This window comes from Papio anubis, chromosome 2, assembly GCF_008728515.1.
Source record: "Papio anubis isolate 15944 chromosome 2, Panubis1.0, whole genome shotgun sequence".
Taxonomy (NCBI): Eukaryota; Metazoa; Chordata; class Mammalia; order Primates; family Cercopithecidae; genus Papio; species Papio anubis.
Genome location: NC_044977.1, coordinates 142,394,322 through 142,410,626, shown reverse-complemented (window position 1 = coordinate 142,410,626; position 16,305 = coordinate 142,394,322). Strand labels below are relative to the sequence as shown.

The 16,305-nt window shown below is 41.2% G+C and overlaps 1 protein-coding gene across 1 annotated transcript in view; it reads right to left on the bottom strand.

The window, feature by feature from the left end:
* Window positions 1-16,305, bottom strand: part of WWTR1 (WW domain containing transcription regulator 1) — a 141,331-nt gene that overhangs the window by 9,218 nt on the left and 115,808 nt on the right. The window contains exons 5-6 of the mRNA XM_003894965.4: window positions 2,003-2,136; window positions 190-302 (exon numbers count right to left, since the gene is read on the bottom strand). Coding sequence (XP_003895014.1) covers window positions 190-302; window positions 2,003-2,136 — 247 coding nt within the window. The remainder of the gene's footprint in view (window positions 1-189; window positions 303-2,002; window positions 2,137-16,305) is intronic.

The window sequence follows — 16,305 nt, the reverse complement described above, 5'->3', positions numbered from 1 at the left end:
GACGAGAGCAATCATATCCCGAACCCCAGCATCACAAAACATAACCATGTAGCAAACCTGCACGTGTACCCCCAAATATAAAATAAAAGTTGAAATTATAAAAAGAAAAGAAAAAGAAAATTGAGATGACCGAAGAGAACATTTAAAAAACACAAGCCCACTGTAAGTGCTTGCAGGCTTTGCTCCTACCTGTATCCATCTCATCCACGTTGCTGAGGAAGTCCTCTGGAGTTGTGGGGACACTGTAGCACCCTAACCCCAGACCACTGTCAGTGCTCTGCTCCCTCGAATGATATGGCCCTCTGCAGAGCAAAAGATGAAGAAACTTCAATGCGAGCCCACTAAATAAATCTCAAAATTAAAACACAGTCACAAAAGCTCTAAACAAGTGTAGTTGTGCCATTCTGCCCAACTTTCCAGGTTGGGGAGGAAGGAAAGCTTTAATTTTGAAATACATATCATCATGAAAATGAAAGTAATCAGGTGTGGCCATTCACAGTGAATTGACACTGATTTCCTTTTCATCTCAAAATAACCATTTAAACACTCTTCGACATAGAGAGTATGACACCATTTATGTAAAACTTAAAAAAAAAACAGAAAACAATGTAGAATATTGCTTATGGATACATACACTAAAGGCAGTAAGAGGTATAAAAGTCTGTGTGATGGACACACACCAGTTTCTGAATAGTGGCTACCACTGGGGACAGAAGGGAAAAGAAATGAGATTTCAGTGGTGGGGGGGATGGATTCAAATATTAATTGTAATATTTTATTTATTAAAAAATAAGGTTAAATGAAAATATGGCAAATCTGGGTAGTGGGTACATGGGTAATTCACATTATTCTTTGTACTTCTCTGTATTTCAAATACTTTAAAATTAACAACTTGAAACCTCCATTACTTATTATTTCAGCTACTGTTTGTTTTTCTCTCTATCTTTAATAATGTTCATCATTGTATTTGTTTGTTTGCCAGATGTCTCTGCAAGGGCAGAAGAAAAGGCATAGGAAATACAGAATTGCCTTTTTATCTGATTTAAAAACTACTTCTGCTCATGAAGATATTTCTGGCTAAATTCTCTTTCCTTTTTGCTCCTTTGTTTTAATTACTTTTTAAATTGTGAAATTATTTTAAACTCACATAGAAGACACAGCAAGAGTACAGAGAGTTCCCATGTACCCTTCACCAGCTTCCCCAGTGATAACATCTTACATAGCCATAGTGCAATTAACAAAACCAGAAACCTGACATTGTAGAATACTAATTACTAAACTATAGATCTTATTCACATTTCACCCTGAACATCATCTTTTTTTTTTTGAGACAGAGTTTCACTCTTGTTGCCCAGGCTGGAGTGCAATGGCGCAATCTCGGCTCACCACAACCTCCGCCTCCCGGGTTCAAGCAATTCTCCTGCCTCAGCCTTCTGAGTAGCTGGGATTGCAGGCATGCACCACCACACCCTGCTAGTTTTGTATTTTCAATAGAGACGGGGTTTCTCCATGTTGGTCAGACTGGTCTCGAACTCCTGACCTCAGGTGATCCACCTGCCTCGGCCTCCCAAAGTGCTGGGATTACAGGCATAAGCCACCGCGCCTGGCCGAACATCATTTCTTAATTGTTCTGTTCTCAACTTGCCATATGGCATGCTTTTATCCCCTGTTGGTTACATAAAACCACAAGATTCTTCCAAGTATAAGTACTAAACAACACTATCATGTTTAAAAAATATATAAATTCATGCCCATTTTCAAATTCTTGACTAGGGGTTTACTCTATGTCCTATCACTAATTTTTTAATTTGGAAATTTTTTTAAAAGGTGGATGACTTCCCCTGCCTTTCTATTTTCTGCCAGCCCCTCCCACTTCCTCCCTTTATCCTCACCCTCAACCCTCAAGTTCTCCACCTCTTCCCAATGTAAACAAAGATCATATCATAGTCTAGATCACATAATGAAGAGAACAAAAATAAGTGGCCCCCAAATATTAACTTACCCATTGAGGAAAGGATCTGAGCTATTATTAGTGATGGATCTCATGTCTGGGGTCATCGTGGGTGGGTTGACAGCAGCCTGAACTGGAGCAAGAGTCTCAGCTTCCATGGGGAGCTGTCGACAGAGGGCAGCTTCCTACAGAAGTAACAACAGTCAGAGTGGGAAGCAAGAGTCATTCACTCATTGTCACAAGGCATGGAGCAGAGTGTATGTCACCTCAAAACTTTTCACCAGGCTGGGCGCAGTGGCTCAAGCCTGTAATCCCAGCACTTTGGGAGGCCGAGACGGGCGGATCACGAGGTCAGGAGATCAAGACCATCCTGGCCAACACGGTGAAACCCCGTCTCTACTAAAAAAATACAAAAAACTAGCCGGGCGAGGTGGCGGGCGCCTGTAGTCCCAACTACTCGGGAGGCTGAGGCAGGAGAATGGCGTGAACCTGGGAGGCGGAGCTTGCAGTGAGCCGAGATCACGCCACTGCACTCCAGCCTGGGCGACAGAGCGAGATTCCGTCTCAAAAAAACACAAAAACTTTTCACCAAATACAAAGCACTGTGTATTTACTCCCAGCAAGTCAAAATCACCAGGCAACCATTGGTATTCTTTCTCTGAAGAAAGTCTTACAGACATAAGTCACTTCACATTCACAAAGTTAATGGGAAGCTCAGCTATTATTTGACCTAAGGGCACTTAACTGTTGCAATCATCCCACCCATGCAATTATTTAAACACCCAAATCATAGAAAGTCCTCTCAAAACACTTCTCAGAGACAAGGCTATTTCTATCTCAGGTTCTCAAACCAAATCTACATCAATCAAAGCAATCAGATTCCTCTGGACTATAAGGTACATTCTGGTCTTTGCCACTTACAGGCCAGTAAAACTGTGGAATTACAGAGTACAGGCTCTACATTAAATTGCATCTGGCAGTTTTATGTTTACAGACAGGAAAGCAAAACAATGAGTTGAAAGTTTACTTTGAAAAGCCAATCAGTGGCCAGGGGCGGTGGCTCACGTCCATAATCCCAGCACTTTGGGAGGTCGAGGTGGGCGGATCACTGGAGCCCACAAGTTCGAGACCAGCCTGGGCAACATGGTGAAACTTTGTCTCTACAAAAAACACAAAAATTAGCTGGGACTGGTGTTACTTGGGAGGCTGAGGTAGGAGGAGCCTCGTGCCTGGGAGGTTGAGACTAAAGTGAGCAGAGATCACGCCACTGCACTCTAGCCTGGATGACAGAGTGAGACGCTGTCTCAAAAAAAAGGAAAAAAAAAAGTCAATCCATTTGACTACTTCGTTGACTAAAATGCTGAAGATTGGGGAAACATGTAGATCCAATCCAAATCCCACAGACAAGTAACTGTTTCACAGCATATGGATTTCATTAGCAAAAACAAATAATATAAACATTATTTTATAAAAGCTAGCATTACATTGCCAAGGAGAGTCCATCCAAAATGCTAGAAATCTACTGACTGCAATTACTTTCTCTAGGTATGATCTCCAGGAGTCTCTCCTTTTTGACAAACATAACCAGACATCAAATTCCTTTCAAATTTGCTGCTGTTTCCAGAGAATACTTTTATATGTTTACATTTGCATCCCAAACTAAGGTTAGGCCTTTCCCCATATTTATGCCTATCAGTTTCCCACTTTCCATGCTGAAGTCATTGGTCTCACTGTCCCTCAAACCGTAAAACCATGGCTACAATGGCAAACAGAACATTTAGGACTTCTAAATTACAGTATCTTTGTTAGATCTCTTCCAGCCCTAACATGCTGTGACTTTAGAGGGTAACTGCTGTCTAGACAAGTCCTAGTGAAGTCATCGGCTATAAAAATTTTCAGTTACTAGAGTTCGTTGTGCTGTTACAAACCATGAGAGAACTGATTGATTAAAAAAAAAACAACAACTGTATTGTTAACTTATACTGAAATAAATCTTCTAGCTGGAAAGGGTCTCTGGCTCACTTCTGTTCATCTAAATTGCAAATAATCGAATACTTAACTAACAAATTTTATTCAGGAATCTATAAAAAGCAAACCAAAAAATGGAGATTTTTTTTGGTAAGAAGTTATTTTCATTCACCATCTAAATCTTGGAAGTGCCTTCTGAATAAACCTAGAAAAATCAAATGACTTTCTGATAGTTGTTTTTAACATGGCAGGCAGGGTGCATTAGAAACCTTATTATCCAACCAAAGTTTTCCTGAAAGCCTCAGAAGGAGCAACAAGGATTGAATCTGGCATAAAAAGCCTGGACCCCACCAGTCCCCATCCCTCAAGCACACTCACATACCCTGAGCCACAGTTTGAAAAAATGTACCTTGTCAATGGTAAATTTCTAGTACTTTATTAACCATAAATGCAAGAATCTTTTGACTCATAACCTCATTATCCAAAAACATGAACTTTACTAGAATATTCCATTTTTCAATCATTCTGAATAAATGTGGGAGTTTACCTCTAAACAAAGACACTTTTAATATAAAAGTTGATGAGATGGCTGCATTCCTTTCTATTTGACAAAACTTTATCAACATAAGTCCTAAGAATAAAAGTTGAGGCTGGGCAGTGGCTCAAGCCTGTAATCCCAGCACTTTGGGAGGCCGAAACAGGTGGATCACGAGGTCAGGAGATCGAGACCACCCTGGCTAACAAGGTGAAATCCCGTCTCTACTAAAAATACAAAAGTTAGCCGGGCGTGGTGGCATGCACCTGTGGTCCCAGCTACTTGGGAGGCTGAGGCAGGAGAACCACTTGAACCCGGGAGGCAGAGGTTGCATTGAGCTGAGATTGTACCACTGTGCTTCAGCCTGGGCGACACAGCGAGACTCTGTCTCAAAAAAAAAGAATACAAGTTGAATCTGCAATTACCAGGAGTTCTAAATTTAGATATAGTAAGAATCATTTCTGGAACTTCATGGGATAAAAAAAATACATTATGTATAACACGTATGAATTGTTATCTGTAATGATATATAAAATAAGAACAAATATCAAAAATTAGATAGAAAACAAATAGTTCTAAACTTTCCTATTAATTTAAATTACTCCTAGCTATTTCTACTAAATAAAACAGAAAATAATGTTTGTGTGTGTCTAAATATATAAATAAAATATCTAAATAAAATTTAAAGGATTATTCATGATAACCAAAGCTGAAAAACCTATACTACATTGCAGGAAATGTTTCACTGTGCCATTTCACATTTGTTCCATCTATTTTAAATCAAAGAGAACAGAAGCTCTATTCTCCAGCCCTGATGTTTCCTTAACTACCCTGAAGACTTAACCACCAAGTCATCCTAAGGGCAAATGTTGCCTTCTGTCTGTAGGGGGCTCACAGTATCATTTTCTACCTTCAACTGACTAACAAATGAGAGAGAAATCAGAAAGGGTGTTGAATGTGCCCAGAATGACTGCCCCCTTTTTTTTTTTTTTGAGATGGAGTCTCACCCTGTCACCTAGGCTGGAGTACAGTGGCGTGCTCTCGCCTCACTGCAACCTTTGCCTGCCAGGTCAAGCAAGTCTCGTGCCTCAGCCTCCTGAGTAGCTGGGACTATAGGCATGTGCCACCATGCCCAGCTAATTTTTGTATTTTTAGTGGAGATATGGTTTCGCCATGTTGCCCATGCTGGTCTCGAACTCCTGGCCTCAAGTGATCTGCCCGCCTTGGCCTCCCAAAGTGCTGGGATTACAGGAGTGAGCCACTGCACCCGGCCTGAATAATAGCTTTGAAATATAAATTAGGCCAGTCTGAGAAAGTTATTATTTATAATACAACACTTTGTCTAAGATTATTCCAAAATCATTCTTCGGTCACAAGTTATTTCACATAGCAGCCAAAGTAAAGCTCATGTGGCCCCCTGCTCTAAAGCCACCTGCTTCTTGTTCCACCTGGATGGTAAATAGAGGCAGGTCCTCGCTGCAGACCACCACACCCTGCATAACAGCACTGGCCACCCTTTCCTCCCATGTCTCTGATGTGCTCCCCTCCTTCACCCTCTTCCAGTCTCCCAGTTCCTCTGCTGCTCCTCCCACCTCCTGCACCTGCACCAACTGTTCCCTCTTCTTGCAAGATGTTCCTCGGATCTTCCTAAAGCTTATTCCCTCACTTAATGCCTGCCTCTTACAGATATCATCTCTTCAGAGATGCTCCTACGTCACTCCTGCCTAAAATAGCCTCACCCCTGTCATTTTTCTGTCTCTTAATCTGCATTAATTTTCTTCAATGCAACTTAGGTCTTCATTCTCTGTCTTTCCTACTAGAATGTAAGCTCCACGAGGGAAGGGTCCTTGTTTGTCATGTTCACTCCTACATCCCAACTACCTTAACAGTGCTAGGCATACACTGGGTACTTGGAAATACAAACTAAAAACATGCAATCTCACCTCAATCACGAATATGAGTGAAATAATAGCCTGTTGTATACAACCCAACTAGCCAGGTGAAGACTCCATCCTCAAGAAATGGTCCTGTTGCATTCTTTCCTGCCCCTAACATAGGATGAGCAGGAGGGCCAAGTGGTCAGGAGCTAGATGCTTGAACTGGAACCCTGGTCCTGCTATCTAACAGAAAGTTATTTAGCCCTCTGTTCTTCATTTGTAAAGTGGGGATGATAATAGCACCCACCCAAGAAGGTTGCTGTGATGATAAAGCAGGATAACACTACAAGGTGCTTAGATCACATAATAAATGCTGAAGGAATTATTATTCTTATTTCATTTTCTGAATTCCAATCTCAAAAAACCAAAATAAACAATTTTAAGTCACACTGTCATGTGGAACTGATCCACTTTAAGTGGTGAGAGGTTTCTTCCTGGTCAACTTTCACCTTGGAGGGATTAAACCAAAGTGTGAAATTCATAATGGTCACCAAGGCTAAGAAAACAATTTTTTCAAACGAGGAGAGGTTTATAAACCATTTTTATATAACATAAAATTTGTTCTGAATATAAATGGAGAGTAGCGAGATGTTTTATTTCACTTAAACTTTATATTACAAGTTCTGTATTTAGAACTTTAAAAATTCTAGCCTTTTTTTGAATGAAAATACTTTCTTATTTCAACTCATGAACTGAAAGAGAAAAAGAAACAGTACAAAACCCGAGGTCTGAAAATAAAAGGGGTAACCTCACCAACATGTTCCCATCCAAACAGGGGAAGGTTTTGTTTTATACTAAATGTAGGTATAAAATTAAAGCCCAGACCCAGTAGGATTTGGACTGCCACGTGACATCCACTACTCTTGCATGGGTAAAAATGCAAACATCTGACTTAGACCAAACAGCAGCAGTCAAAACGGATGAAACTAAAGCAGCTGAAGCAAAGGCAAAGACAGGCACGGGATGAAGTAAGCTTCCATGGAAACAGAGGGGTGACAGTTGGCCAAGGCTGGCTGAAGGCATGACTCCAGGCCTCTGCCGCTGAGCATCAGTGGTGCAGCTGGCTTCACTCAGCGCCCCATCCTTCCTCTGCCCCCTCTAGTCGAGGCAGGAAAACAAACGTTAAGCTGGCTTGTCACTCATTTCCCACTGTGCTCCAATTAAATAGGTATATTCAAAGATCCCTTCCAGGGTCCCCTCTGTGTCCACCCTGCCCTCCAAACAAATCTTCAGTTTCCTAGACCAAGCTCAAAACCTACTTTCCATCTCAAGAAGCAGGTCATCACTGCTCCTCTAGCTATTCCAACTGACCTCTTCCTCCAATCAACCTTCAAGTGCAAGGCTGCATCCAGGTCCCTACCCAACACTTTACCTTAACTGAAATCTTTACAAAGAGTGACCAGAGAACAATCAGGATAGCAACGGGTCAGGGCATCACATCCTATGAAGAAGCATGGGGCTATTTAACCACAGGGGAAGACTAGAAGGGCACACAGTGGCTCTCAAACTATTAATGAACTGTCACAGGAAAGAAGGAAGATCTCTTCTAGCCTAGATTTGAGGCAGATACGATGAAGGGCTTTCTAGTTATCAGTTCAATGCAGGAACTGCTTGCTTCTCAATTCTCCAGGCTATTAGCCACTGGAATTCTCAAACAGTAGTTGGGGTTTAATGCTATTAGACATGTCGAGAGCTTGGCACCGAAAAGGCAGCATGGCACAGGAGAAAAACTGTCTTTGGAACCAGAAAGATTGGAGTTCAAATCCCAGTTCAGCTACTACATGTTGTGGCATCTTGAACTAAATTCTTAACCTTTCTTGATAGTTTGTTTATCTGGAAAAAAAAAAAAAAAAGGTGGTTTATAAGACTGATCTTGCTGGGATGCTACAAAGATGAGAAAGCATATTTATAATGGACCTGGCACAGTGAGGCAGTCAATAGAACAAGCTACTGATAGTGTTAAATGGTGTGGGAGGCAGAGATATTAGCTAAAAATTGCATATTGCTTACTGCGTGTGAAACACTGTTCTAAGCCCTTTAACATGTTATTTCCCATCCTGGCTAACACAGTGAAACCTTGTTTCTACTAAAAATACAAAATATTAGCCGGGCATGGTGGCATGTGCCTGTAGTCCCAGCTACTCGGGAGGCTGATGCAGGAGAATTGCTTCAACCCAGGAGGCGGAGGTTGCAGTGAGCCGAGGTTGCGCCACTGCACTCCAGCCTGGGCGACAGACTGAGACTCCATCTAAAAAAAAAAAAAAAAAAAGGCCGGGCGCGGTGGCTCAAGCCTGTAATCCCAGCACTTTGGGAGGCCGAGACGGGCGGATCACGAGGTCAGGAGATCGAGACCATCCTGGCTAACACGGTGAAACCCCGTCTCTACTAAGAAATACAAAAAACTAGCCGGGCGAGGTGGCGGGCGCCTGTGGTCCCAGCTACTCGGGAGGCTGAGGCCGGAGAATGGCGTGAACCCGGGAGGCGGAGCTTGCAGTGAGCTGAGATCCGGCCACTGCACTCCAGCCTGGGCTACAGAGCGAGACTCCGTCTTAAAAAAAAAAAAAAAAAAAAAAGAGAGAGAGAAAAGAAGAAGAAAAAAAACATGCTATTTCATCTCATCCTCATGACAACCCAGTTATCTCCATTTTATAGATAAGGAAACTGAGGCCCAGTTTGTGGCAAAGTCTCAGTGAGGCAGAGAAAGACAAGTTGAGGTTGGCAGACCTCAAATTGTCAATCCTTTCACCTACTGGCTATGAGAACTGGGCAAGTTATTTCATTTTTCCGAGCCTGTTTTCCCAGCTATAAAATAGAAATTCCAACCCCTCTACCTCACAGGTCAGAGTAAATTTTATGAAACAGCCGATTTAACTTTCCTGAACATAGTTTTCCTCCCTTGAACAAGGCAACAGAATGAACTGGACATATTCAATGATAGTTTTCAATGTATGTGAGTGGAGCTCATGTCCTAGGAATTCACAACCCATCAAGCAAAGTTATAAATTCCGATTTTGAGGGCACTTTTCAGAAGGAAAGCTCGCCCTGCTAACCCTGATGCAACCCTCCTCTGACAAATTTATTTTCTGTCTATGTCCAAGCTTGGGGTGGAAAGACTTGCAAAATAAGGGCTCAAGAATCTCTTGGTGAGTTTGTGGTCATCTATCTCGCTCTCTGAAGTGAGTAATTATTTATGGGTTAAAAACACCCTTTCCTAGCAGCTGGAGGACGGGTGATATGTAAAATATCTGGAGAAGTAAGCATGTGAAAGACAAATGATGATTTGTGAGCTGAAGGTGTCCCTGGAAGCAAACCTCAAACCTCCTTTTCTTCCAGGTCGTTGGCCTGCAGCTTGCCTGTGGAATAAACCAACAGAGGAGGTGAGAAAGTAAACAGCAGCTGAAAGCATCTGTAGCTCTGTCCCGTCTTGGCTGAGGGAACACTCTGCCAGCCAGCTCCTGCCCTCACCAGAATGCACTTCAAAAGGGAAACAAATGACAATCAGCTCTTCAGAGGCTGCTCTGCTTGATTTAAGTGTGTGTGGCCAGGGACTCTGCAAAAATGGAAGATTGGATTGTTTTAATTATAAAGGGTGGGGTAAGTAGAAAAAAAAAATGAAAAAAAAAAAAAAAAAAAAAAAAAGACAGTATTGTGAAATCCCAGTATTAAAATAGTTATTCTGGATGCAGAGAAATTGCTTTCTCTGCCAAAACCCTGAAGGACTTCAGAGAGAGAATGCTGAATTATTTATCTTCTTTACTGGGCGGGGTGGGGTGGCGGGGGAGAGACAAAACAAAATTACTGATGTATATCTTTTTTTAATTCAGTGCCAAGGGATTCTAGAAATGCACTGTCACACTTCCCGGAGACTCTCTTTTTGAAACAACTCATCACTAATGCTCACTTGCCACATTGTCCCTATAAAAGAACAATCGAAACTGCAATACTTTTAGGAAGGCATTTATTAAGTCTGTCATTATTATCTATGGTCTATTTGTTGCTCTTTTTACTCAGAGTGCATAAAACAAATTTGTATTATTCCACAATTGGTTTCTGTTGTCCCTTCAAATCACATTAAAGAAAACATTATAATTTAGATGCTCTTCTGTCTTCACTTAAAAAAAAGAAGGCTGAGGCCTGGTGCAGTGGCTCACACCTGTAATCCCAGCACTTTAGGAGGCCAAGGTGGGCGGATCACTTGAAGCCAGGAGTTCGAGACCAGTCTGGCCTACATGGCTAAACCCCGTCTCTACTAAAATACAAAAAATTAGCCAGGCGTGGTGATGCGCACCTGTCATCCCAGCTACTCAGGAGGCTGAGGCAGGAGAATCACTTGAACCTGGGAGGTGAAGGTTGCAGTGAGCCAAGATTGTGCCACTGCACTCCAGCCTGGGTGATGAAGTGAGACTGTGTCTCAAAAAGAAGAAAAAGAAAAAAAAAGACTTGAATTGATACTATTATTCAACAACAAGGGCACACTGGGACATTTTGGAAAATGGATTATTTCTGGGACGTGTAGGCAAATAAAACACTTGACACAAGCTAGAATGGAGGCTCTGTGAGGGAAGGGGCTGGGTCTGTTGTTAACAGTTGCACATTTAATGCCTAGAGCATTTGTAAAACAAATATATGAATGAATGAACTTAAATAGCCAAGCTTATACGGAGGGATTTATAGATTCACAAAATGTTAGACTACATGACCTCTGCTAACCCAGTCAAGTCTGAAACCTAATGCTATGAAATGCTTTTCTAAAATTTAAATAGTCCTCTGTTCTGAAGCAAAGGCTATGAAATAGCCCTACATTTATGCTTCATGATCTGCTCCAAAGTGACACTTGCCTAGCTCGCTAAAAAGCTACTCTTTGCATGAAAAAAAAAAAAAAACCCCAGCCTCAGAACCTTCCCGAGGCCAGCGCTGCTCACAGCCAGGTGTGTCCCCCTCCAGGAGCCCTCTGTCAGGATGGCTGTGCGAGGTCAGCCAGCTGGCCCGCCTGGCCTGGTGGCTGTCAAGCCCGGCAGAAATCCCACAGACCTGCCAAAAGAATTCCGAGGCCTCCCTCTTTCCTAGTCCCTGTTGCCCCGGTGACCGGAAACCAGGCTTAGTCAGCATTTTTGTTTCACAAACTGCATTCTCCTGTCCCTCAACCACCCCCACTCCAAAAAAAAAAGGTTGAGGGTAAAAGCAGGGCTGAATTTGCTTGGGAATAATGATTTCTCTACAAGGCAGCCCCATTGAAGGGACAAGGGGGAGCTAAGGCTTTGCCACTTACTCATCTTCCAGGTTCTGGTCCTCGAGCTTAAAATCTTCCAGACAGATGGCCCCAAACCATTATATTTAAATGAATAATACACATGAAAAGAAATACTCCTTCAGGTAAAGCCATATGCCTGTTTTCATGTCAAGGAATTGTTCTTTTAGATAAACAGGCACTGACAAGCCTGTTTCTCAATGTCTTACCCGTGACTACAATTTCCCACTTCATTTGGTAAAGCTGCAATCATGCCTTTTAGGATACTGAGCAAATATTGCATTGAATTTTTCAGTTGTAACAACAGAATATTCTGTAGTCATTGTGGGTGTGTGTGGCTCATGACTTTTAAAAATTTATGTACGGCCTGTTGTAGAAAGGATTCTAGGCGCTTGGAATGGGTACATACAAAGTCACAGCACAACTTCACGGCTGACACAGAATAAACAAATCATTTCTCAATATATTAAGAAGAGGCAACAAAACAGTATTAAAGTATGCTACCACTTTTGTCTTTTAAAAAACAAAGTAGACACATTGATACACATGATACATACAAAAACACTAGAAAGAAATCATCAACATATTGACAGTTGCTCTTTCTAGGTAAGAGTATAGGTGATTATAATTTCCTTTTTTGTTGCTTAGTATTTTATACATTGTGTACCATAAACATATGTTTTGTCTTTTTGTGTATAGCAATTAATTTTCTTTTATTATCTTTTTGCTTACATACAGTAAAATTCACTCTTTGTGGTATACATGTCTGAGTTTTGACAAATGCATAGAGCTGTGAAATAGCCACCACAACCAAGATACGGAACTGTGCCATCTGCTCCACAATTCCTCAATGCTGCCCCTTTGGAGTCTCCTCTTTCTCTATTGCCAACCCTGGCAAGTGCTAATCTCTTCTCTGTCCCTATAGTTTTGTTTTTCCAGAATGTCACATAAATGGAATCATACAGGATGTAGTTTTGGGTGGAAGTCTGGCTTCTTGCACTTGGCAAAAATACTTTTTTAAAATCTTAATCACAAAAGTAACTCAGTAATTTTTATATATATATATTCTTTTTTTTTTTTTTTTTTTTTTTTTTGAGACAGAGTCTTACTCTGTTGCTCAGGCTGGAGTGCAGTGGCTCGATCTCCGCTCACTGCAACCTCCACCTCCCAGGTTCAAGCGATTCTCCTGCCTCAGCCTCCTGAGTAGCTGAGACTACCAACACCTGCCATTATGTCTGGCTAATTTTTGTATTTTTAGTAGAGACAGGGTTTCACCATGTTGGCCAGGCTGGTCTCGAACTCCTGACCTCAAGTGATCCCCCCACCTTGGCTTCCCAAAGTGCTGGGATTACACGCATCAGCCACCACACTTAGTCAGGAATTAAAATTTTTTTCTACTTAAAAAAAACCTCAACAAACAAAATTTTAATTTCCTTTAAAAAATGAAGAGAAAGCAAACCTTCAATAAGAATTGCTTTTTTTTCTAGAGTTGCCATTTTTTTGGTGAACCTGAAGGAGCCTCACAGCCTTTGGGAAATTCAATAAAAATAAAAGAAAATTCTATCACGGACAAAAGACTTCCTTTCACAAAAATGCACTCTTTATGTCTTCCACGGTAGATGCCTGTTGACAGTGGGAAGAGGTCTACTTTCTTGATACGGCTGTGTACTGCAGGCCTGGTGGGATCCCCTCATGTTCCCTGGTACCCCTCTACTTGGAGTGTCTGCCATATTTCAAGACAATTCATCAATTATCAGATACAAGTAGCTCAGCTCTGTTGCTACAGCAGCCAATGCTAAATTGGAGGGACCGCATTTAAGAAAATTCTCCTACTTCGGAAGATTCCTTATCAGCAGAGATAGCAAACCTTACTGGCTCTTTTGATCCTAATTCTGTAGATGGTAACAGTTTGTTGACCTGAGGGGTCAGTGGAAAGAAAAAGGAGTATCTGATGCTCACTTTCACAGAACTCTGCTCAGGTGCATCTGGTCTCAATTCCAGTAATGAAAGTCAAAGATGGTAGCCACTGGGTCCCTCCGAAGCAGGGAATGGTTTTAATTTACCCTTCTGGCCATGAATTTGGATTAGAGTTAATTATTTTTCCTTCTCTGCTAAAATACAAGTTATCTGAAGGCAGTCACGTCCCATTTACCTGTCTATTATTTTCTACTAAATAAATATTGATTGAATGAATGAAGAGATAAAGGAATGAAGGAAGGAAAAAATACGAGCTTCCGTACTGAAATAATGAAGGCTCGCTTTAGAGTTGTAATCAAAGATCCTCAGATCCATTTTGTTAATATCCTAGCATGATTTCAATGCCAATGAGTTAATAGGTGAACCTTTGGCATTGCGGTATACATCAAATCATGCAATGAGGACCAAAGAGTTGTTTTTTTCATGGCACAACATCATCAAACTATATGCCTAGTGGAATAATGGCATAGCAGAAGGAACAGGAAGAAAACTGAAACAATATTTATATAGCATATTCTCCATAGGGACCTTTCAGATTCGTCGTATCATTCAAGAATGATAAACTATAGACCGCAGTGATAATGTATTAATAATTAGGGGATAAATTCATCTACTTATTAAATTTTGCCAGCCTCCCTTTCTACTGTAGAAAGAGAGCATAGCCTGGGGCCTTGCTCCCAGAGAGGCTCGGATGGTAGAAGGGCAGGTAGGTCTAGGCCTACCTGCAGGGCATGGGTCCCAAGAAGACAGGCTGTGCAATTAAGGCCGCCTACAAGCAAGAGGAGAGCCAGTGTAATTACAAACTGTCCACTGAGCAAGGGATATTCAGGCAGTTGTTGACTACCCAGGACATAGGGGTAGGATAGACAGAACAAACAGAAGCCTACAGATAATCTTTAAATTTCACCAGGACCACCATTTCCCCCATCTCTCCAAATTCCTACCATATGCTGGAAGGCAACTAAACAAGTGAGCCAAAGAGCACTTTTAATTCCAGTCCATTTCCCGCTGCTGCCATGGCTTAGGTTCAAAAAGTGAAGCAGAGAATCACCAAAAGAGTTCAAAAACTCCACCAAGATGAAACACACAGTCCACACCTGAATATTGAATAATCAGGCATCCTGATAAACGCCCCAGAAAACTATTATAGAACACTCCAATGCCATTAATTATATGGTCTTAAATCCTATCTTTGACAATCAGGAGCATGCTGCTTCTGCATGTGGAAGAAATCTGTCATGATTAAAAAGTCTATTTAGACCTTTTCCTGTACTCCATAACAAAAATAAAAAGGCATCAGAACACCAGAACCATCCACTCCACCATTCCATCTCCTCCTAACTACAAACACACACACACACACACACACACACACACACACACACAGAGTCAAGGCTGAACTACGTGAGCCTCTGTGAGCAAATCTGGACAATCTTTTCTCCTGCTTCATACACACTGCAATTGCTCACTAAGATGCAGCACAACGCCCCGCGTTCCACAGCCTCCAAGGATCAGCATTTAAGGAACTTGGTTGGCATTTCTGTAATATGAACCATCAGTACTACATCCTGGTTCAAAGGCACTTACAGCTAGAATAAAGGAAACAATTTGGGGCACTTTTCCCACTCCTTTTCAGAAATACTTTCTGTGGGAAAGAAGGTGGGGAAGCAAGAGAAAGAGAAACACAACCGCAAAAACAGAGAAGCAGGTCATTCTTTGTAGAATGGTCACATCTTTGTGTAAAATGCTGTTGGAATACTGTTTACCCTACATTATAAAATAGAAAAATTATTCCAAATAAAATTATTATTCAAAGACAGAAAACCATTAATAACACAATTATTTCCCATCAAGAAATATGACACTATATATCTAAAATCAGTATAAACAACCGTTAGCCTGAAATAACTGTGAAAGTTCAAACATAAATCCTCAGGGTAAAAAAGACAACTGTAGTTACCTAATTATTAAGTTGTATGCCTCAAATTTGGAGGAAAGTTCAGCTGAGCAACAAAGCACAATTTATATTCATTTTCCTCATTTTCAAAGACTATATCTGAGAAATGATTTTAACTTACCATGCATTTTAAACCTCACACAATACAGATTTCTTATATCCCGGAATTTATTTGATGAGAAATACATTATTCATTTATGGAAGTCAGTGCGTATTTCTGAAAGCATCAAATGTAGCTTTTAAAAAACAGCGTTTACTCTAACATGCTCAGTCCTTTGCTCTGCTCCAAGAAAGTTCTCTGGAATGTTAAAACTACTTATTTCTCTGATTTCTCTAAAGTAGCAAAAGGAAGTTATTCACGTATCTTGCTTCATGTGAGTCACAAAACAAAGTCTGCAAAGTTAAAACAATAAACTGAAGCTTTTCTTCCCAAAATGTAGCCAGAAAAAAAGTATGAGACCTGCAAACATGGGTTATATTAGTTTAGCAACACAGAAGAAAGAATTCTGCTCTTCCATAGACCAAGCCACTGAAACAGGGAGAGAACTGTAGGTTCTTTTAGGGATTCTCTTGTAATCGTTTTTGAAGTACAGCACTGAGCCTGACCCACAGAGGGCACATGGTAACATACTCCTGAGTGAGGGAATAAAAAGTGAATGAATGGAGTATGGCACAAAAGTGCCTGATTGATGCCCAGACATCAATCAGAGCACTCTGTTGGAGTCCATATAC